At 38.6% G+C, this 22,368-nt stretch overlaps 1 protein-coding gene across 1 annotated transcript; it reads left to right on the plus strand.

The window, feature by feature from the left end:
* Nucleotides 1-2,877: 2,877 nt before the first annotated feature.
* Nucleotides 2,878-21,181, plus strand: PGRMC2 (progesterone receptor membrane component 2). Its single transcript, XM_004389274.1, has 3 exons — nt 2,878-3,367; nt 18,693-18,848; nt 19,908-21,181. The coding sequence occupies exons 1-3, from the start codon at nt 2,878-2,880 to the stop codon at nt 20,003-20,005; spliced, it is 744 nt and encodes a 247-aa protein (XP_004389331.1). The 3' UTR covers nt 20,006-21,181.
* The last annotated feature ends 1,187 nt before the right edge of the window (nt 21,182-22,368 follow it).

Here is a 22,368-nt window from a genome sequence, read left to right on the forward strand (position 1 = left end):
AGTGTGGAGAAGTTGAGACGTTTATTTTATCAAGGGTATAAAAAAAATGTTTTAACCTTTTACTTCCCGTGGCAGATCACGTTAATTATCTTCCCAACATCCCCCATCCCACTTCCGTGACAACAGAACTTCAATATCATTGCTCAATTCCTCTCTTCCTTCTAAACCAGTCAGAGAAAGGAAAACTATATAAGTACGTACACAATATACGTACGTACACACACACACACACACACACACACACTCACTCACTCACTCCAGCTCCAAGGTAACTCCTGATTGGTTTAAGCCAGTGGTCCTCTAGGGAGTATGTATATGTGTTTGGGGGGCACAGGTGAAAAGAGGGTTGGGTTTTTGGTGTAATTATGCCTGGGGTGTGCTCCTGGCAGTTAGTGAGAAAGTACCAGGGATGCTAAATGTCCAGCAAAGCACAGGACAGTCCTGCATAAGAACTGTCAAAAGCCAGATAAACACAGATAAGCAATCACGGTAGTCCCATGTCCCCTTGTCAATTACTGCTTTAGAGATAAGCTAGTCACCCATTTCTGGACAATAAAATATAAGGAGTCATCTGCTATAGGGTCTCTAAGGTGGTTTCCTCCTGCCTACCAATGTTGTCACACCTGTATGTGATACCTGGAACTGCTTTTCCCCAAAACCAGTTTCTCCCCAATCTCCCTGTTTCCATTGTTGGCACTTGCACTTTCTGTTATCAAGTCCTAAAGCAATTCTGACCTAGCCTAATTCTTAACCTTAGGGTGACTATTCATTCAGGTTTGCCTGACACAATATGATTTCATTTCTGTTCTCCCAGTGTAATTATTAATACTGCCCCATTTCACTTCCTGAAGTATTCGAAACTAAAGGATAGATTTTATAGTCACCTTATTTATCCTCAGTCAAGTCCTGTTCACTCTGCCTCAAGAAACTATCTGTAAGAGAGGTCAACAACTACAGCCTACAGCCTGTTTCTGTACCTCCCCAGAGCTAAGAATGGTTTTTACATTTTTAAATGATAGAAGAAAAAGAATATTTCGTGACACCTGAAGTTATATTAATTTCAAATTTCAGTGACCACAAATAGTTTTTCTGGAACAATGCCATGCTAATTCATTTAAGTATTATCTAAGGCAATCTACTTCCAAAAAATCAGCCAAAGAAAACCCTATGGATCCTAACAGTAGAACCCCAGTGCGCATAGGGTCACCATGATTCCAGCCAACAAGAGGGCAGCTAGCATCACGGTTGCCGGCTCACTACAACAGCAGAGTTGACTAGTTGACAGGGATCGTATGGTCCACAAAGCCTAAAATATTACTATCTGGCCCTTTACAGAACAAATTTGCCTACCTTTGCTGTAATACCACTAGTTCTGAGTCTCTTCACTTATTGTACAAATACAGTAACCTATAAACTGGTTTGTGATTCTTTCTCTCTCATTCTCTTACCCCAACCCCTCTCCCCCAATCCTTCATATACCTGGTTGCTAGATAATCTCTCTAGGGTAGAGTTTTGATTCTGTCACTTCAACATCTTCAGTGGCTCCTCCAAAACTGACAGCATAAGGTCCTACCTAGTTTTCCAGACTTTGCTCCTTCCTCTTCACTACTTAAAGCCAAAATGGACCACTTCCTGTTTCCCTAACAAGCATTCTTCAGCTCATATCACACGCCCCGACTGCTTGTACAAGCCTTTCCTCCATCCCATTGATTCCTCAGGATTAAAAGAAAACGCTCACTTTCTCAATACATCGTCATTCGTTCATCGCATCAGGTAGTCCCTGAGGATGGGAAGCTTTGCGACATAATGGGAACAGACATGGACAGATCAGAGCACGTCAAAGGAGTCGACTACGTGAAGAGGGAGTGCCCACGAGTCCTTCAGGTTTCAGAGGTGACATTTGGGCTGGAATTTGAAGGATGCGAGAGATTAAAGGACGTCTCAAGTAGATAAAACAAAAACTGTAAATAAAACTGAATGAGCGAATGGAAGGACCACCTCATCCTATCCACTTCCTTACCGCCGCAGAGACAAGAAATAACGAGTCCATCAGTCTAACATCTAAATGAAAATCCTACAAGATGAGCCTTGGCCAAAACCACCGGGGAATGGCTGGCTCCGAGCACCACACTCTCTCCTTTCCTCCTGATGCCAAACAACCCCAGTGTGGGCTCCAAGCATACTCTCCGTGCCAGAAGACTCCACCTTGTCCCCAAAACTTCTGGGAGGCAGCCTTTAGTTTGCGCTCCGACGCTCCCGGCTTCCTGACAACACTATGATGCCCAGGGAAGAAAGACACGCCCCTCATCGGATTGTGCCCGCAGTTAAAATGATGTCGCGGTCTCCCACAAGCCCCCGGCTGCAGGTTTAGGCGCCCTCGGAAAGACGCCCCCGCCAGTCCCGCCCCCGCGGCCGCCTCTGCGCCCGTGAAACTCCCGGGCGGAGCGAGCGGCAGCAGCAAGACCTCGCGGACGCGAACCCAGGTCCGGGTAGGGAAGCGATTCCGGGGCGCACGCGTTTAGCCAGAAAAGTGGGCGGAGCGTACCTCCCGGACAAGCTGCAGAGGAAAGGAGAGCGCGTGGCGTTCCGGAGCCCGCGCACGCGCTGTAGTCTCGCCCAGCCCGTACGCGCGCGCGGCCGGCGCAACATCTTTTCTTCAGGCCCGCCCCCAGCTTCCACTTCACCAAGCGGAGGCGAGGAGCGAGAGCAGGGAAGTGTGGGGCGAGGTGGGCGGGGCGGGGCGTAGCTCGCAAGCGCGGTCAGCAAAAGAAGGGAGGGAGAAGGAGAGATCCGACACAACGTTACCCCGTCGACACCCAATCGGGAGCCGGCTGGACCCCGCCCCCTCCCCTCACGTTATTGGCTGGGAGGCCCCAGATGGGCGGGGCTGGCCGTGGAGTTGGGGAGGGCAGGGGGCGGGGAAGAGGAGGAAGGCGCTGGCGGGCAGTGATGGCGGCGGATGATGGGAACGTGAAGCTAGGCACCCTGGGGAGTGGCAGCGATAGCAGCAGCGACGGCAGCAGCGAGAGTCCGGGCGGCGCGGTAGCGGCAGCCGAAGGGGGCGGCTGGGCAGCGGCGGCGTTGGCGCTTCTGACGGGGGGCGGGGAGATGCTGCTGAACGTGGTGCTGGTGGCGCTGGTGCTGCTGGGGGCCTACCGGCTGTGGGTGCGCTGGGGGCGACGGGGTCTAGGCTCTGGGGCCGGGGCGGGTGAGGAGAGTCCCGCTGCCTCTCTGCCTCGCATGAAGAAGCGGGACTTCAGCTTGGAGCAGCTGCGCCAGTACGACGGGTCCCACAACCCGCGCATCCTGCTGGCGGTCAATGGGAAAGTCTTCGACGTGACCAAAGGCAGCAAGTTCTACGGCCCCGGTGAGGAGGAGGAAGGGGAGGGGGAGGACCCCCTGCAGTTCAGACACGATCACGACCCCCTTCTGACGGGATGGCGCTTAGTAGCAGGTTACTTTGCCCAACCTTCTCGTCCCCCTGCACCCACGCGACTTGACTGCCGCACCTGGGACGGCCCGCCCCACGCACACCCCCAGCCGCGGGCACCTCTAGCTTTTCCTCCAAGTCAGGGTCACAGTGACTCGCCAAGAACTAGCTTTCAGGACTCATCTTTCTCCCATCCCATTTCGCCTCTGGCCTTTTCATGTGCTGAATTTTTCAAAATCTTTATAGTTGTCACTAGTCACGCTGGCCCTCGACTTTTCTTGAGCTTTCTGATTCTTGGGATGGCTGGGGACAGGAGGGAGGGGAGATTTCTGAAGTAAAGACCTAAAGTTCTTGGCCTTGTAGTTCACAGCTTTCTTTTCTTTACCCTTTTTTGCCCTGATCTTCTCTTTCCCTACTACTCCCCATGAGGCCACGTTTAGAACATATAGTTCCAGGTCCCAATCCGCCAGTCTGTGAAGTCCGGACATATAGCAACTTTGGACTCTTTTTTTTTTTTTTTTAAACCGGTTTTGGTCCGTAGATGCTTTCCAAAATTAACAGTGTCTGTGGGATGAGGACAGACCAGAATGCAGACTTTAAAGCCTGGTGAGGATAGTCGCCCTGAGTTTTGGGAGTGGAGCTCATATACCCAGCAGGCGTGTCTGTCCTGCGCCTTTTTCCTTTTTTTTAATTTGGTAGTAGGAAGGCAAGTATCCAAATTAATATTTGACTTACTGTGTTTTCACTTAGCAGAACTGAGAAGAAAAAAATTAGAAGAGCTATAAATTAATACCCATGCACCAGTTCTGCAAGTTAAGGACTTTTAGAACTTTGCTTTCAGAGAACTTTTTATATAGGGTAGCTGGTTTAGAAGCCCTTCTTTTACAATGTAGTTGTAGCATACATTTCAGATTATGCTAATGAACTTCAGTTCAGACTCATGGAACCTGTTGGTATACTGTAAAATTGAGGAACATCCTACATTTTTTGTATGTGGTAATTAATACTCAGCTAAAAAAAAAAAGTGACCCCAAAAGAATTAATGATAAAATTGGAACCTAAAGTGACCTGTTACTCAAAAGAGTACACCAGGCCTTAAATTCAAGGGGATTAGCAGTCTAAAATCGATTCCTCTTTGATATAATCTGTCAACACATAAGATTTATTGACACTTGAAATATATACTTCTGATTTCTATGCTTCGGTTTGTTGTTGATTGAAATAGAGATAAGAAATTGGAGATTTTCATTGTTGAACTGTTTGATTTATTTCTGAGTTGTTTGTATTTCTGTAAGTATATCTACATTCAGCCCAACCAAGTCATAATTTATAAGGTACTTGCTTCTGTTATATAAATATGAACACCAGTTATCTGCCTACTTACGTCACCTCAAATGGTTAATACTCTTGTTGACTTAAGGGCATGTGGGACAAGAGAATGGGGCCAAAGCACAGTATTTAAACAGACAGGCCAAATTAAATAGTTAATTTTGTTCAAATCAGGGACTTACAAAGTATTTTGTACTCAGTTACCTTTATTGAATATTTACTTCTGAATTACCAGTTTAATAGGGACATGTAAGATTTCAAATTTGCAATCAGAATTTTACAAAAGGACATACTTTTTAAAAGACTTTTCCCTGTTGATATTAAAATGTACATTCACTAGTTAGAAATTGTATGCAGGTTTAAATTTTTCGTATAGAGTTTACCCAACTAAAACAACTTCTTTTACAACCCTTGCCTAAACTGACAGTGAAGCATGCAGTCAAAGCATATTACTCTTCACACATTAGGCCTTGCCACTGTCTGAGAAGAGTTAGAAGAGACAGCCATAGACACAGTTTGGCAGCCTCTGATGGCAAATGTTCTGTGACAGAAATTAAAAATTAAGAGTCATAGGTGTAATGTGTGGCTTGAGCACTGAAGGGGCTCCTCGTGTAACAACAGAGAAGTCAGTTTTAGGTTAGCTTTCACCAGTTCCCAGGTTCTGATCAACAGCCTAAGAGTGATGTTCAGTTATTGTATTCCTAGGTCTTGATCAGCAACCTAGTAGAGATATTGGGAATATTTATTATTGAAATAAACCTTAAAGATAGCCAGAACATCTTATGGGCTTAGAATATGTTGATATTTCACATTTGTGGAGAATGTGGTAACACTTTCCAAAAAGTTTAGAAGCCAGATTTCTGGCTGTGAAACAGAAGTTTAATTTTGCTATTGATTTTTATGGTCATCCTCAAATAACTTAAGTAATTTAATAGCAGAAAAATTTAGAAACAATAATCCTTATCTAAGCATCTTAATAGCTTGAAAGAATATGCAAGGGAGCTAGAAAACCCGGTTTCTATGCTTAGCCAATGTCTACTTCCAATTCACAGTAATGGTTTTAGGATTAAAGATTATTTTGTGAGATTATTCCATAATGTTGAAGATATTTTTGTTTTCCCTTATTTTTAGAAGATATTTTTGGTTTTAGTCATATATTTTTAAAGTTCAGGTTCTTAAGAAATTAAATATTGATCGTTTAATTTAGTGGAGTAAACACATTTTGGCAAACAGTTGGCATTAACTGCATTTGTCAATATTAAATTTAGTAACAGTTCAAGCATTTGGCCAGCATTTGAGGAAAGTGTGGTCACGTAAGAAACAATGACTGTGAGAGGAGGAAGGAGAACAGGTTTGTTAAGCACCTACTATATTGGATCCAGGAAACACTGGTGGTATAGTAGTTAAGAGCTACGGCTGCTAACCGAAAGGTCAGCAGTTTGAGTCCACCAGGCTCTTCTTGGAAACTCTGTGGGGCAGTTCTACTCTGTCCTGTAGGGTCACTATGAGTCGGAAATGACTTGACGGCAGTGGGTTATATTGTATCCATTTATTTGTCATTTCCACGATGTCCCAATGAGGTTGATAAGTATTCCTGTTCTACAGGTAGGGAGCCTAAGGTTTAGGTAATTTAGGTAAATTGGCTTGTGTCACACAGATGTGGTATTCAAATCCAGATATATTCAGCCACAGAATCTATCTACACGGTTTGTAGTAAACTGCATTCTGGGATAAACTTGTGTAGACTCTTACTGTGGTTTTTCTTTATACTCTCTCCTAGTTCCCGTACAGATTTAAAGCCTCAAAGAAACACACTTTTATGACTTTACTGTCTAATGTGGCAGTCACAAGCCACATGTGGTTGTTTAAATGTAAATTAATTGAAATTAAAAATTGAGTTCCTCAGTCACAGTAGTTATATTTCACATGCTCAGTAGCCATGTGGCTATCTTACTGAACAGTGTACTTTATAGAACATTTCCATCTTCCCAGAGAGTTCTGTTGGATAGCATTGATTCATTTAGTTTTCAGTACTACCCTATAAGATAGGTAATGTTCCCATTTTATCGATGTGGAAACTGAAACTCAGGTTTTGCCAGAGTCACATATCTAGTAAGTGGCAAAACTAAAATTCAAACCCAGATCTAACTGGCTTAACAGGGCATCCCTTCCCATTGTGTCACAGCATAATATGTCTAATATCACATGTTTACAGAGTCCTAATAGATTTAGAAGATTAAAACAGATACTACAATTTTAAATGGTAATTTGATTTAATATTACTGCAACAGAATGCTACCAAAAGAGTGTTTTTATTTCTTTACAATATCAAGAAATTATATTATCCTAAATTCCTGAAACTTATATTACTTTCCTCTTATTCTAGGTGGAATATTCTTTGACATATACCAAAGCCATATTTTCTCCAACTTATATCTTACCATTTAAATTTCACTGAAAAAGAAATCATAAGAAGTACCCCTTTGAGCTGCCTAATACTTAGGAGGTTAGAGAAGGAAGCATCTGTACCTTTCACATGTTTTTCCTCCTCTGTTAACTTTATCTTCAGTATGTTAACATTTAATTTGCAAAATTTCAGTTGAAGCAAGAGTTGTAACCTATAGGCCAGGCCCAACCTGACATTCATGGATATCCTAAAGCTGCTAACTATCTAGCTCTCATCCAGGCTTCCTTCTTTGAAGTAAATGAGGTCTGTTGTTTGGGTTAATGGCCATACCTAACCATTAAAACCAGTTGCTGTTGAGTTGATTTCAACACATGGCAACCCATGTGTGTCAAAGTAGAACTGTGCTCTATAAAATTTTCATTGGCTGATTTTTCAGGAGTAGATTGCCAGGCCTTTCTTTCGAGATGCCTCTGGGAGGACTCGAACCTCCAACCTTCCATTTAGCAACTGAATACATTAACCAATTGTACCACGTAGGGACTCCGTACATACCATTACCTACCAGTAAAATAAAAGAATCTGCTAAGTTTTCTGTTTTTAATCTTTGAAGGAATTATATTTGTGTTAAATACTAAAGCAAAGTATGAAAGGATAGCGTAAAACAAGTATAGGCCAGAAGATGTTATTCAAGCTGGAAGAAAGGAGAAATGGATTTAGCAACAGCTAGAGTTAGCTGTTCAAGCTCTATTAATCATTTTTTCAACAATCTGTGACATAGAGAACTGCTTCCCCATGTACCCATGACAGACATCACTAAATAACTGTTGTACTCTGGAGCCTAGATCCTGCCTCAGTATCTTTAGCATGGGGTTCCAGCTCCATTTTTAAATACTAAGAAGTCAGCTCCTGGATTACAGTAAAGCCTTAAATAAGTTATGATGATTGGAAATTAACTGAGTCTTTAAAACAGACACATTCCTACCCTCGTAGATTGTGGTCTATTGAGGAGGTCCGAAATAAGCATTTCACTACATAGTTATAATCTGTAATTAAGCATGCTCTGAAGGAAATGAATAGGATGCATAGTAGAGGATAATAAAGGATCTTCATTTACATTAGGTGGTTAAGAAAGGTACCATATTTATATTCAGTTGCTAAGAAAAAGGGGTTGCTGTTTAAGCAGAGAACTGAAAGAGCCAGTAGTACAAAGATTGAGTGTGAGAATGTTGTGAAGCCAACATTATTACTGTGCTTACTGTACAACTGTACTGAACAAATTGAAGCCATCTATTGTGTTATTCATCAGAGAAACATCTTTATCACCCTTACTGGTTTTCAGATTTGAATTTAGTCTTCACTTCATTAGTTGTTGTTGTTAATTGCTGGTGAGTAGATTCCGACTCATGGTGACCCCATATGTGCAGAATAGAACTGCTCCATAAGGTTTTCAAAACTATGACCTTTCTGGATGCAGATTGCCAGGCCTGTCTTCCAAGGCACCTGTGGGTGGGTTAACTGTTTTCACCACCCAGGGACCCGTGATTCGTATTAGCTCAGTGTATCTTTTTCCATTCCTTTATGTTCAACCAGTCATGTTGTTGTTTTATTTTTGTCTTACAAACAGCATATAGCTAGATTTTTTTCCATTAAATCTAATATCAACAGCTGTCTTTTAACAGCTCAGTTTAATCAGTTTATATTTTTTGTGATTACTAAGTATATTTAGGTCTATTTTTACCGTATTTTCTTGTGATTTCTTCTTACTATGCTTTTATTTGCCTCTTTTTCCTACTCTTTTTCCTTCTCAGATTGATTTTCTTTATTCCTTCCCCTTTTTTCCTCTATTGATTTGAATACATTCTGTTTCTGTTCTTTTGGTGATTTCCTTAAGTTTTTGCCATGCATACTGGCCTATCCTCAACAGTATAAGGATGTTAGCCAAACATCATTTTTGTGTGAATTAGGAAAAAACTGCCTCTTTAGGTCTCTTTACTTCCATTTGGCAGAATATTTTTAAATAAATATGTAAAATTACTGTGACTACAAGTATGGATGGTATCCCATGGAATTGTGTGGTACACAGCCATATGTTGTGGCCCTGGTTAGAAAATTTTCTCTCTCTCTCCCACATCCTGTTTTCCATGTTATTAAAACTCCACTCCCATATGAATTAAACTGTTAACTTTAAAAAAAAAAAAGTCCTCGTTTACGTTCACCAACATATTTACCATTGTCTTTATTTGTTGTTACTTCTTGTATCATTCCTTTGTTCAGGGTTCAATTTTCCTTTTAGTTAAGTACATTCTATAGCTCTTTCTTTGGTAGGAAGAAAATCTATTTATTCTCTCTTGAGAATAGTAATTTAAGTTTAGGATATAAAATTGTAGGTTGCCTATTGTTTTACTTCAAATCTTCAGTCATATCATGCCATTGTCTTCTACTTCTGTTGTTAACAAGAAGTCTGCTTTTGGTTTGTCATTCCTTTCATTAATCTGTTTTTTCTCTTTGGTTGTATTTGAGGTTTCTTTCCCTTTGTCTTTGGGGTTCTGCTCTTACTCGGATTTGTCCAGGTGCGAATTTGATTTTATTTAACGTGCACCAGACTCTGTACTAAAGTCTAAGGACATGTGTCATTCATTTATTGCAGAAAATTTGAGCCCTTTATCTCTTCAAATATTGCCTATCCCTCATTCTGTTTTTCCTCTTAATCTTTCCTTCTTAAGTTCTCTATCTTAGTTGCTTAGTAATTTTAAGCAGGCTTACTCTGTTTCTGTCCTTTTGTTTATGGGTTGCCAGTTCTGTTTGTTGTATGTGCTCACTCCTCCGTGGCGGTTTGTTCCTTCATGTGGTTTGTCTTCAGCAGCTACCGTTTTGTTTCTTAGGGTGTTTTCCATAATGTTCCATGAGCCTTGAGATGTGGAACTATCCTGTAGAGTGGGCTGGGGTATGTTTCAAAATAGGGCCTCACATCAATTAAAAAATAAATAAATAAAGGTAATACATGCTCAAGATAGAAAATTCAAAAGGATACAGTAAAAAATAAGTCTCCTTCCCACACCTACCTCCCATTCAAGATGTTCCCCTCCCTAAAGGCGAGAAATAGTCTGATACGTTCCATAGCTATTTTGTGCACGTACAAGCATGTGGATATGTACTTTTCCCTCCGCACTATATATACCTTTGATAATATTTTAATATCTTGAGAGGCTTTTATATCAATATAAAGAGAGCCATCTTGTGCTTTTGAATATATGCAGAGTATTCTGTTGCATGTATATATCATAATTTACCAGTTCACTGTTAGCAAACATTTGTTTCCAATGTCTCGTTATTAACGGTTTTGCAGTAGATATTTGTGTACATGTCATTTTATACATGTGAATAAAATTTTAGAGTCAGAAAGTATAGACATTTTAAATTTGGGTACTTACTTCTGAATTACCCTCCAGAGAAGTTGGAAATGCCCCTTTCCCATCACCTTGCCAAAAGTGTGATACACCCTCTCCTTACTTATCAACATGGTTAGATTCCAAAGACCAGGTTGTTATGCAGACTAGTCTTTATGTGAAAATGGAGGATGACCATGTCAGATCACAAAGTAGAGGATGACTGCATCCTTACATAACTACCAAACCACTGAAAATCATGGCCCAGCCAAGTTGACACATAACCTTTACCATCTCAGCCAGCGTTACTCCTGCCTCACTCCTCAGCATTCATTGCTGCCAAATGCACGTCATTAATGCGCAAAATAGTCAGATAGTAGATTTTTTACTATTGTCATAAATGCAAAATGCCAGGTAATGAGATAGCCAATAAGCGAGGAATAGGTGTATTAAACTTCTTTGTCTTTGTCAATCTGATAGATTAAAATGGTATCTCAGTATTTTTATTTGCATTTCTCTTTTTCTTAGGTTGTATATCTTCAAAGTTCTGAGTCTTCATGTTTCCTTTTCTATGAATTTTCTGTTCATATATCCTTTGCCACAATTTTTCAACAATGATATTTGTCTTACAGATTTTAGGTGTTCTGTATAAAGTAAATTAGCCTTTAGTCTATGATACGAGCTGTTAGTCTTTTATTTATAAAACACAGAAGTATCTAGTTTTATGTGTTCAAATTTATCTTTTCTTTTACGGCTGCTGAGATTTGTTTCTTATTTAAAAGCCTTTTGCACTTAAAGATTGTTTTTACAATCCTCTGTAGTTTCTTTAGTACTTTTATGATTATTTTTTTAGTTCCATTTAGAATTTATTTTGTTTTAAGATGTAAAATAAGAATCTTTTTTTTTTTTTAACAGAAGGCTACCGCATTGTTCCATCACTATTTATAGACTAATCCTTTTTTTCAAACTAGCTTGAAGTATTACCTTTGCTGTTTACTCAATTCCAATAGATATGTGAGTCCATGCTATTATTTTTAACCTTAGAATTCTCATTCCACATGGGTTGGGTAAACTCAGACCCCACTATTTATGGCACAGGCCTAGGGTTTTAATTTTTCAAAACTTTCCCTTCCTCACCCTGTCCATGAGCCCTGGAGGACAAGGCCATGAGCTCAATTCGCAGTGTTGCTAGAACCTTCTAGTTTGAATTTCAGAAGCAAGGTTGAGTTTTCAGGCATTCAAGATATTATCTAGTTTGGCCTCTCAATTTTAGTCAGGTAAACTAATGTACCCACTTTATAGGAGAGTTTTCTGAGGACTGTGGAAATGGAGCCCTACCCAGTGTCACATGCAGGTAGAATCGGAGCCTCTAGAACCCAGGTATCTTGACTTCTTGTAGTGTTTCAGTTTTACTCTGCTGCCTTCTCTCTCAAAGTCTTATAACTTCCTGGACTTAACCATGAAAAATGATATTTATTAGTTGGATTTCATTAAGCACTGTTACATATTGTCTTATTCTTGGCTCATTATAATTTTATTTGGAATAAATTATTCAATACAGAAGTATTATTAGATTTTCAAAAAACTTTATAATAATCACCGAAGACTATCAAAATAGGTGAGGAAACTGGGCTATTTATAAACTTTTCATGAATTAAAAAAATTGTCTCGGGGCTATGGTTTGTATACCATAGAAATAACTGAAATTATTTGTCATGAAATATCTCTCCTTCAGAAATACCAATGTAGCTTAACAGTGAAGTCTGAACTCTAACTAGACAATGTCATTTTGATGTATTTACATTATAATTTAGTCTTTGATAAAACAACAGAATTTAATTATCTTAGATTCTACCCAACTACTAGTGTCTACATGAACCTTAATAGTCAAAATAACTGTATTAGTTTACATAAGCAAGCCTTTTTGTTTTTTTTTGTAAATCATACCATACCTAAAGACCTAATACCACAAAATAGTTGCTTTCCTGTTATTTATTATTTAGTATATTAGCTAAGAGTAGCTTGGTAACATTTGGGTTTGTTATATAATGGGGGATTCCCTGGGTAGCACAAGTGGTTAAGCACTCAACTCCTAGCTGAAAGGCTAGCAGTTCAAACCCATGCAGAGGCACCTGGGAAGACAATCTGCTTCTGAAAGATCACAGCGTTGAAAACCATATGGAGCAGGTCTACTCTGCACACGTGGGGTTTCCATGAGTCGGAGTCGACTCAATGACAGCTAACAACAAACAGCACCATGCAAGGGGGTAGTTGAATAGGGAGGTCTATTGCTGACTTCTCAGATATGCTTCTGGCCATATTATTAACGCAGGGAAATGTTCCTTTTATTAGACCTCAAAGCCTCCATCTTTCTCAGAGCAACCCGTCCGATTCCAACTCTGGTTATTAATTTAATGTTACAGTCTTTATAGTCTTACAGGACAAAGTAAATTGTTACCAAAAAGACTATTCAGAAATTAAACACTTCCTGAAGGAGTTTCTCAACATGTAGAGAAGACAGCTAAATATAGTTTAGGAAGTGGGGGACTACGTTAATCACTGAATCGTTCGTTTTATTCAAGAGTTAACAAAACATTTGGTCTAGAATTTGGCTTTGATTATTAACTGTTGATTCACGTTCACTCTAAGTTACCATTCAAAACAAAACAAAACAAAAAGCATGTTTTATGAAGTTTTGTTGTTTTTAAATTCATTCAATGTTGAGGATTCCTTGGGGAAATTGGCAGATAATTTTATTAGAGAACATACTGGTATGTAGTAATATACTCAAAGATGGAGGATTTTCTGATTGCTGTTTTTATAATGGTCATCATTTCTTCTGTTCTTTGTATCATTTAATGTGTTTTATGATTTATACTCTGAGGTACAGTTAAGTAGATGACTTTGGCAGGGCTGTTGTCAGGTGCCATCAAGTCAGTTCCAACTCATAGTGACTCTGTGTACAACAGAACAAAACGCTGCCAGGTCGTGCCTCTGTCTGTGTACAACAGGACAAAACGCTGCCAGGTCGTGCACCATCCTCATAGTCGTTGCTGTGTTTGAGCTCGGTGTTGCAGCCACTGTGTCAGTCCATCTCGTTGAGGGTCTTCCTCTTTTTCACTGACTCTCTACTTTACCAAGCATGATGCCCTCCAGGCACTGGTCCCTCGTGATAATATGTTCAAAGTACCTGAGATGACGTCTTGTCATCCTGGTTTCTAAGAAGCATTCTGGCTGTACTTCTTTCAAGACAGATTTGTTTCGTTCTTTGCAGGGCAGGAAGGTTCATATTAGAATGCTAGGAAAAGCTATTGGTGTCTAGAGCTTTTTTTTGTTAATTCTCCTCAACGCTGATAAAGCAGGTATTCTAAAATTCCATTCCCCTAAGATTTTGTAATTCGTAAAATGCTTGGATTTTCAGGGATGTCTTTCCAAGTCTGGATTTGTGGTTATCTGTTTTCTCAAGGTGCACTGATTGGGTTAGAAAGTGGAAATAGTACTTCCAGTTCTGTCAGTAACTTTAGGCAAGTCACTGAACACTTCTACTCCCGCGTTTTTCACCTGCCAAGTGGGGAGGGCCAAAAACGATCCCTTCTTCTTTTGGAACTGTGAGAGAGGACATTGAGGTTGCTGGAAAATTCTTCAAAAAGTCAAATGATTGTAGATTGTTTTTACATTTGTAGATTGTTACAGCCCTGATCAATTTTATTTTTCCTTTGTATGCTTCACAAAAGGAAAATACATTGGTCCAGGAAGCATTGAAAGTCTCTATGTTTGCAGGGTTTTTGTTGTTATCAAGAAACAAAAAAAATCTCATTAATTCCTGTTTATACTGCTTCAGTCCCCTCAGAGCAGCCATTGCCACAAATTGGCACAAAGCAAGGTAGAGTTTTACCGAAAAAAAAAAAAAATATATATATATATGTATATATATATATAACTTCTTTAGAGTGGGCTTCTTTTCTTTTTCCCAGAGATCATTCTTGCTTAATTTTAGAAGTTAACATTTTCCCTATAATAATTAACTTCAGTTGACTGTAATCCACTTTGGATTTTACGCTGTAAAAGAGACTATTGAATTTCTTTTCTCTTAAATGCTTAATACCCTTTTGAATGTCAGTTGTGATAATGAGCAAAGTTTGAAAGTTATAAATGTTGACCAGTGGTAAGTAGTGCTCTATTTTCTTAAAAAAGAAAACAAAAGTATTAAATGATAGCCTAAGTTTACATTAATAGAAGAATGATTAAATAAATTATGGATGTATCCATTTAGTGGAAAAATATATAACCATTAAATGATGATTGCAATAGTCACATATCAACTGTCAGAATGGAAAATGCTTAATGGGAAAAGCAGGTTAAATAAAAAAGTACTTTTCTGGAAGTATTGCCTTTATTTTCATGCTAATGGATCAATACCTAGTTATGCTACTTTTAAAATTACTATTAATGCCACTTCTAGTTCCATGCAGTAAAGTGTTTTCACAGGAGTTTTTTACTGCTGATGTTTATGGTACACTGCTTTCTGTGATCCAAATTATTGTTGATAAATTTTAGATTTTTGTCTGTTTAAATAAAACCTTGAATTCTACTCTCAAAAAGTACAGAAACTTTCCTAACACATAATTTCAATTTCATAAATGCTTTCAAATATGAATATGGATACAGCCATTATTCTGTACATTTGTAAATCAAGGAATTTCCAGATTTTTTCCTGCTTATTTCCCTCTCATTAGAAAGTACTTTATTAACTGGATATTAAGCTCTGTTATGGACCACTCTATTGGTAATTGATGGTAGTTAAGCCAATGATTCTGGTTTTAAAAATTATTTTCTCTAATCTTTGCCAGATATAGATTATGTATAGACTCCAGAAACAATTTTTTTTCTTTTGTAAAATAATGTATTTTGGATATTTTTTAGCATTTAATGCTTAACCTTTTTAAGAGGAAAATCTACCTGGTCCTCTCTGCAGCCTAAGTTGAAGACAGTCGGAGGTATTATTTTCCTTCTTTTATGGAAGAAACAACTTTCAGACCCAGACAAGCTAAAAATCACCCAACAATTAGTGGAGTGAGTTAGGCTTTTAACTCTTATAAGGTTTTTATTATAAAAATCATTCAAAATAGCCAGACCCTATCAATTACATCAAGTAAAATTTTCCTTTCATTCCCCAGAAATGTTGCCACTGTTAATAGTTTAGTCTGTATTCTTCCTGGTGTTTTTCATGTATATACAAACATATAAAATATACATGTATTTTTTTTTTTTTTTAATTCAAAGCGAATCATACTATGTACTCTTCTGAATTTCGTTTTTCAGTTAGTATATCATGGATTTTCTAGGAGTGTGCATACAGAATTACCTTATTCTTTTTGATAGCTATGTAGTATTCCATTAAAGTTCTTTTTTTTTTAATTGTTGTGCTTTAAGTGAAATTTTACAATTCAAGTTAGTCTCATACAAAAATTTATACATACATTGTTATGTGACCGTAGTTGCTCTCCCTATACTGTGACACTACAATCCTTCTTTCCACTCCAGATTTCCTGTGTCCATTCAACCAGCTCCTGGCCCTCTCTGTCTTTCATCTCAGCTCTGGACAGGAGCTGCCCATTTAGTCTCATGTGTCTACTTGAGCTAAGAAGCACACTCTTCACAAGTATCATTTTATGTCCCCTAGTCCAGTCCAATCTTTATCTGAAGAGTTGGCTTCAGGAATGGTTTTGGTTTTGGGCTAACAGAGAGTCCGGGGGCCATGTCTTCTGGGGTCCATCCAGTCTCAATCAAGCCATTAACTATGGTGTTTTTACTAGAATTTGAGTTCTATACCCCACTTTTCTCCTGCTCCATCAGGGACTCTGTTGTGTTCCCTGTCAGAGCGGTCATTGGTGGTAGCCCAGCACCATCTATTTCTTCTGGTCTCAGGCTGATGAAGTCTCTGGTTTATGTGGCCCTTTCTGTCTCTTGGGCTAATACTTTCCTTGTGTCTCTGGTATTTATTCATTCTCCTTTGCTCCAGGTAGGTTGGGACCAGTTGATGTTAACCAAGTTCTTAATATAGAAAATCAAGTTATTTCTATTTTGTTGATATAATTACCTGTTTTAAACAACTGAAATATCTTTCTTATCATATATTTGGGGAAAAGATCGTGCTTACCATGAATGAATCTGTTAAAAGTAAAGAGTCACGGGGGATGTCTAGGTTGATTGGCATAAGAAAGTTCATAAAGAAAATGTTCTACATCCTACTTTCGTGAATAGCGTCCGGGGTCTTAAAAGCCATCTAAGAAAACCAAAGACACAAGGGAAATATTAGTTCAGAGGACTAATGGACCACATGAACCACAGCCTCCACCAGACAGAGTCCAGCACAACCAGATTGTGCCCGGCTACCACCACTGACTTCTCTGACAGGGATCACAATAAAGGGTTCCGGACAGAGCTGGAGAAGAATGTAGAACAAAATTCAAATTCACAAAGACCATACTTACTCTGGTCTGACAAGAGACTGGAGGAGCCCCCGAGACTTTGGCCCCTGGACACCCTGCTAACTCAGAACTGAAGCCACTCCCAGAGTCCAGCTTTCAGCCAAAGATTAGACAGGGCTATAAAACAACAACACGCATCTTAGTTCATGCCCTGGTGGGGCAGTGGTTAAGAGCTATGGCTGCTAACCAAAAGGTTGACAGATCAAATCCACCAGGTGCTCCTTGGAAACTTTATGGGGCAGTTCTACTCTGTCCTATATAGGGCTGCTGTGAGTTGAAATATACTCGACAGTAATGGGTTTAGTTTTGGTTAGTTCATGCCTAGAACGTGCCCTTAGTTCAATCAAGTATACGAGACCAAATGGGCAACAGCTGCCCAAGAGCGAAGACAAGAAGGTAGGAAGGGACAGGAAAACTGGATGAATGCCCACGGAGGATCCAGGATGGAAAGGGAGAGAGTGCTGATACATTGCAGGGGTTACAACCAGTGTCACAAAACAATTTTGTATATAAATTTTTGAATGAAAAACTACTTTGTGCTATAAACTTTCACCTAAAACACAAAACATTTTTTAAAAAGTAAAGGGTCAGAATCTGGAGTCTGTCTTACTTGGAAATGCAGCTAATTCGTTTGGAAGAAATTTATTGTTTCTACTTCATGCCAGACACTGTGCTAACATTGAAGATACAGAGATGAACAAGACAGTTGCTGCTCTCAAGGACAGACTTCGGGAATTGTTCACTTCTATCAGCATATAAATCATGTCATTCTTCCCCAGAGATGGTAGTACTTAATTCCTTGGACAGAATGCAGATCATCATTCAGTATGTCAGTCTAGAAGAGCACAGTATTCCCTATAACCAGTCCTACTGTTTCCCAAAAACCATGACAAATGAAAACCATTGTTTTCCTTAATGACTTTTCTTAGTTTATATAGTGTGATTGTAAATATATTATGGTAGTTAGATTTATTTTTGAAAATGGTCATATTTCTAATCAAACCATTTATTTCGCAAATATTTGTCGAACATCAGCATGTGCTGGGCACTGAACTAGTCACTGGGTGTACCAAGAGGATACATTCTGCTCTCATAGGTTGCAGCCTAGGTAGGGTAGAAGAAAGAAAAATAGTTTAGATCCACAAGTCTTTGCACAGTACATATCCAGTGGGTGTTCTGTTGATTAATTATTTTTAGGTGTAACTACTAATTAGCATCATTTACTCTTAAGCTGGCTTCCAAACCTAGCTTCTTAAGTTTCCTCTTCTCTTTAACTATTTCACAGTCTTCATCTTTAAATACAAGTTTTCAGATATCTAAAGCAATTGAAATTTAAGATTTGTGTGAAAAGCTTTGCTTTGGTCAAAAGGCAGATTTCTAAGAAATTTCTTCTCATTATCCCATCTAGTGTCTGTGCGTGTTTTGATATTAAGACTATGTACCAAATATGAGTCATGGTGAGGTTTCTTTTATTTGACTTTTTCCTTTGAGACATTCTGAAATACTGTGATTGCCACATCTCTCTCCTGCAGAGCGGCTGGTGCGTTTGACCGACTGACCTTTCAGTTATTAGCCAAGTGCTTAACCTCTGCGCTACCAGGGCTCTTTGTAAAATATTGTTAGGTAATCTAAATAATTTCTTTTTTCAGCGGGTCCATATGGAATATTTGCTGGTAGAGATGCCTCCAGAGGACTGGCAACATTTTGCCTAGATAAAGATGCACTTAGAGATGAATATGATGATCTGTCAGATTTGAACGCCGTACAAATGGAGAGTGTTCGAGAATGGGAAATGCAGTTTAAAGGTACCTTCATTTTATTGTTTTTTGGAAATGTTAAGTATATGGTCAAGCAAAGTGTATACTATTTCACATTATTTAAGAGCCTTAGGATGTCATCTGGTTTCATTGCCATCATAATTTGATGATATTTTAAATATAGCTAAATACCAATATAATTTTTACATGTAATTATTATTTTGAAAATCTGTATTTAAAAATAACTTGTTACAAGCTATAAGGGACTTCTAAAAAAACTGTGACACCTTTAGTTTTATAAAGCTTCTTATTGACGTTATGTAGATTGGTTTATTTTTAAAACTGAACTGATAACTAGTGTTGGTACTATAATTATATTCTGAAATGATTTTATTGGTATTATCCTTGAACTGTAAAGAAAAAGTGTCATTCTCCTTTATTATACCCTTGTAACTTAACATCAGTTATTACACCCTCCTTGATGCTTTGGGCAGCTATTTATCTGACCCCTGGATCCCTTGGAACAACTACTCTGGCTTCTTGGTGTTTGTGCTTGTTCAAGTATATGAAGTAGTTCTCTTATCTAATCCTTTTGGTTTATCAGTTAATTCACTTAATCTAGACTCAAATTCCTGACCAAGAAACAACTAAATATGAATCACCTTGGACATACAGTATTCTACATTAAATACCTTGGTAACAAAAACAAGCAAAGTAACAGATCTAAGAAGAAGAGAGATTGATGGGAGGCGGAATAGTAGTGGGGCAAGGGTGATATACTGAGACCTCAAAGAACACAAGGTAACAAGCACCAAATAAATTTCCATCTCTTCATTTAGTTTATTTTCTTGAGGACTACATCATATGTCACATTGAAGATCTCTGAGTGATTCTGATGCAGTATGCTTGATTAAGAAGCACTTAATCACTTTCCTGCAAAGAATTCCTAAGCCTTAATAAGTTCGCTAATCCTATTTCTTTTGTTAAAGGCTTACATGTTCACAAAGACCACCATAGTAAACAATAGGAAGAACTTTGCTGTTTCTATATAATTAAAGAGGCCAACAAAATTGATGGCTACTGATTTTCTTTTGATGTATCTTTCAGAAAAATATGATTATGTAGGCAGACTCCTAAAACCAGGAGAAGAACCATCAGAATATACAGATGAAGAAGATACCAAGGATCACAGTAAACAGGATTGAACTTTGTAAACAACCAAAGTCAGGGGCCTTCAGAACTGCAGTTCTTAAACTCCCTTTCACAGAACGTCCAGCATCTTTGGGTATGGTTCACCTGCTGCGAAAAACATTCAACAGATTGTGTACAAGATAAACGAGTCTCACTGAAGATCTGAATACTAGACGTTATTTATGCTGCCAAACTCATTTGTTGCAGTTGTTTATAATGTCTGTTGGGACTTCATCGTTCTGGAAAAAAAAAAAGAGAGAGACAGGGATTTTTTTAAAGACCAAGAAAGTCACAAGGTTACTTGTACTTTTTTCTTTTCTTTCTCTCTGTTATTATTATTATTATTTTTTATCAAAGACAACCAGATATGTATTTGCTACTCTTCAAGTGTACAAATCTCCTCAAAAAACAGCAAAAGACTCTTAACTTAACATGCTGTGTTTTTGTTTTAGCCTTGAGGATGGAGGAGACCAGGGCGGGGGAATGGGGGTTGCACATCAATTTGAGTAGCTTAGGCTACCACAACACATTAAAATGTGAATTCCCAAACTTTTCTCTTTGGGCTTTGTCAGGGAAAAGAAAAACTCTTTATTTCTAAGAAATCTTTGGAAATTAAGAGAAGGGATTTCAAGTAGATGTAAGTCAAAGCTAATTCTCCAATAGTAAGATCATTTGAAACAGTTTTTATCCCTTCCTTTACCCGAGATCAAATCAATATTAATTGTGCCTTATTTCACTTACATAGACTTGAATTACTTTTAGGGAAAGCCCCTATATGAATTCAGAAGTCACTACAAGCAGCATTGAGACTGAAGTTGGAATATTTTGTTGACTGCAAAACCTTGATATCATTCTGTGTATATAGAATGTAAAAGGGATATTCAGTGTTACTGCCATATATGTTAATATACACAAACTTAATTAGCATTGCAGTGGCCAAATGCATTCCCCCCATGCTTTTTTCTTTTCAAAAAAAATTGAAAAACAAATCAACAGCTCTATCCCCCAACAGCTGCCTAATTGTAGGAGTCTGATCCTCACATCTCAATGGTGTGAATCCATAGGGACATGGTATGGATGTCTGTATGGGTGTGGCTGAGTGTGTGTGAGAGCACCTTGGAAGGGACTCTTTCTGCAGATAACTGTAAATACAAGTACCATTTTAATAAAGCATGTACAATAAACCAAAATAAGCTTGAGTTGGACTTTATATACAAACCTGAAGCCAGTGCATTAGGATATGACAGTCAGGACTGTGCATTTGATTTAAGATAAGGAAAAATCTTGGACATGAAAAGCAGGCACTGGGTAACTAAGTTGTACACATTGTACCACATTCGCTGTAACTTTAGGAAGAAATTCCACTTTGTGGAACACTCGAGATCTGAGATTATTCAGGTAAGAATTGATTTATAAAAATGTACATATCTTGACTTTATGTTTGATGCCAACTGATTATACTAGAAGTAATCGCACCCCAGGCAGTAGTTATTGAACACAAAACAATAAAAGTTATCATACTGATTGATAGATATTAAATTCTTCCATTATTAGATTGAAAGTCCTACTAAAAGCCCTGTATCTGTCAATTATTTGTTTTCATTATGGCTGTTCAGTATCTTCTTTGGGGACAGGTTAGACACCTGTCACCAGTTGAAGATTTCGCCTGCCTTATGGGCATTATATATGCAGAAGCCATCAAAGAAAGGGGAACTTTTAACTGCAATAATAATTGAGTGAAAGTATGTAAAATACTATATTCAATTATATCTGGTCTTGGAACATTTTGTAGAAAATGATGCACTTCAGCCAAATCTTTGCTGAAGACTGGTTGTGGAAATTGAAGAGTATTAGTAAATGCTTTGTGTGTTTTTATGTAAAATATTTTCTAAGCAAAAATTTGTTAAAAGTATATGTCCACTGTAGTAAATTGATATATGAATCATTTGAGCCTGAAGTTCAATAATAAATCTACACTTGTGAATACAGAAGCCCTAAACATTCATGCAGTAAAAATTATGCGGTCTGTTGAGAAAAATGGGTAATTTTGTGTTTTGGACTTGAAATAAACAGTGTTCTATAGATAATTCCTCGATTCCAGCTGAGTGTTTCTCATTCTCAGCTAGTTTGATGGGCAGTCCTTGAGGAAGGGAATGGGAGTTGTGGTGGTATTTCCAACTGTTGTTTCCCCCGTAGCCAGGTCTACCTGATCATTTGAACCACTTGATTCTTGGGCCCCACTGCAAACCTATCCCTGACTGATCCCGAATCTAAAGAGAATGGGCCTCCGGATCTTGTTTGTAAGGAGTCTTTGGTTCAGGCTTAGGGTCAGGCACGTGTGAGGAGCATCGCGCTTACCTTTTCCAGTTACGTGCCT

This window comes from Trichechus manatus, unplaced genomic scaffold (genome assembly GCF_000243295.1).
Source record: "Trichechus manatus latirostris isolate Lorelei unplaced genomic scaffold, TriManLat1.0 scaffold00239, whole genome shotgun sequence".
Classification (NCBI taxonomy): domain Eukaryota; kingdom Metazoa; phylum Chordata; class Mammalia; order Sirenia; family Trichechidae; genus Trichechus; species Trichechus manatus.

Excerpts from the sequence above, each read along its gene's own strand:
- PGRMC2 (XM_004389274.1), top strand. The coding sequence starts at position 2,878 with ATGGGCGGGGCTGGCCGTGGAGTTGGGGAGGGCAGGGGGCGGGGAAGA. Across the intron at positions 3,368-18,692 it reads CAGCAAGTTCTACGGCCCCG|CGGGTCCATATGGAATATTT; the intron begins GTGAGGAGGAGG and ends TTCTTTTTTCAG. Across the intron at positions 18,849-19,907 it reads ATGGGAAATGCAGTTTAAAG|AAAAATATGATTATGTAGGC; the intron begins GTACCTTCATTT and ends TGTATCTTTCAG.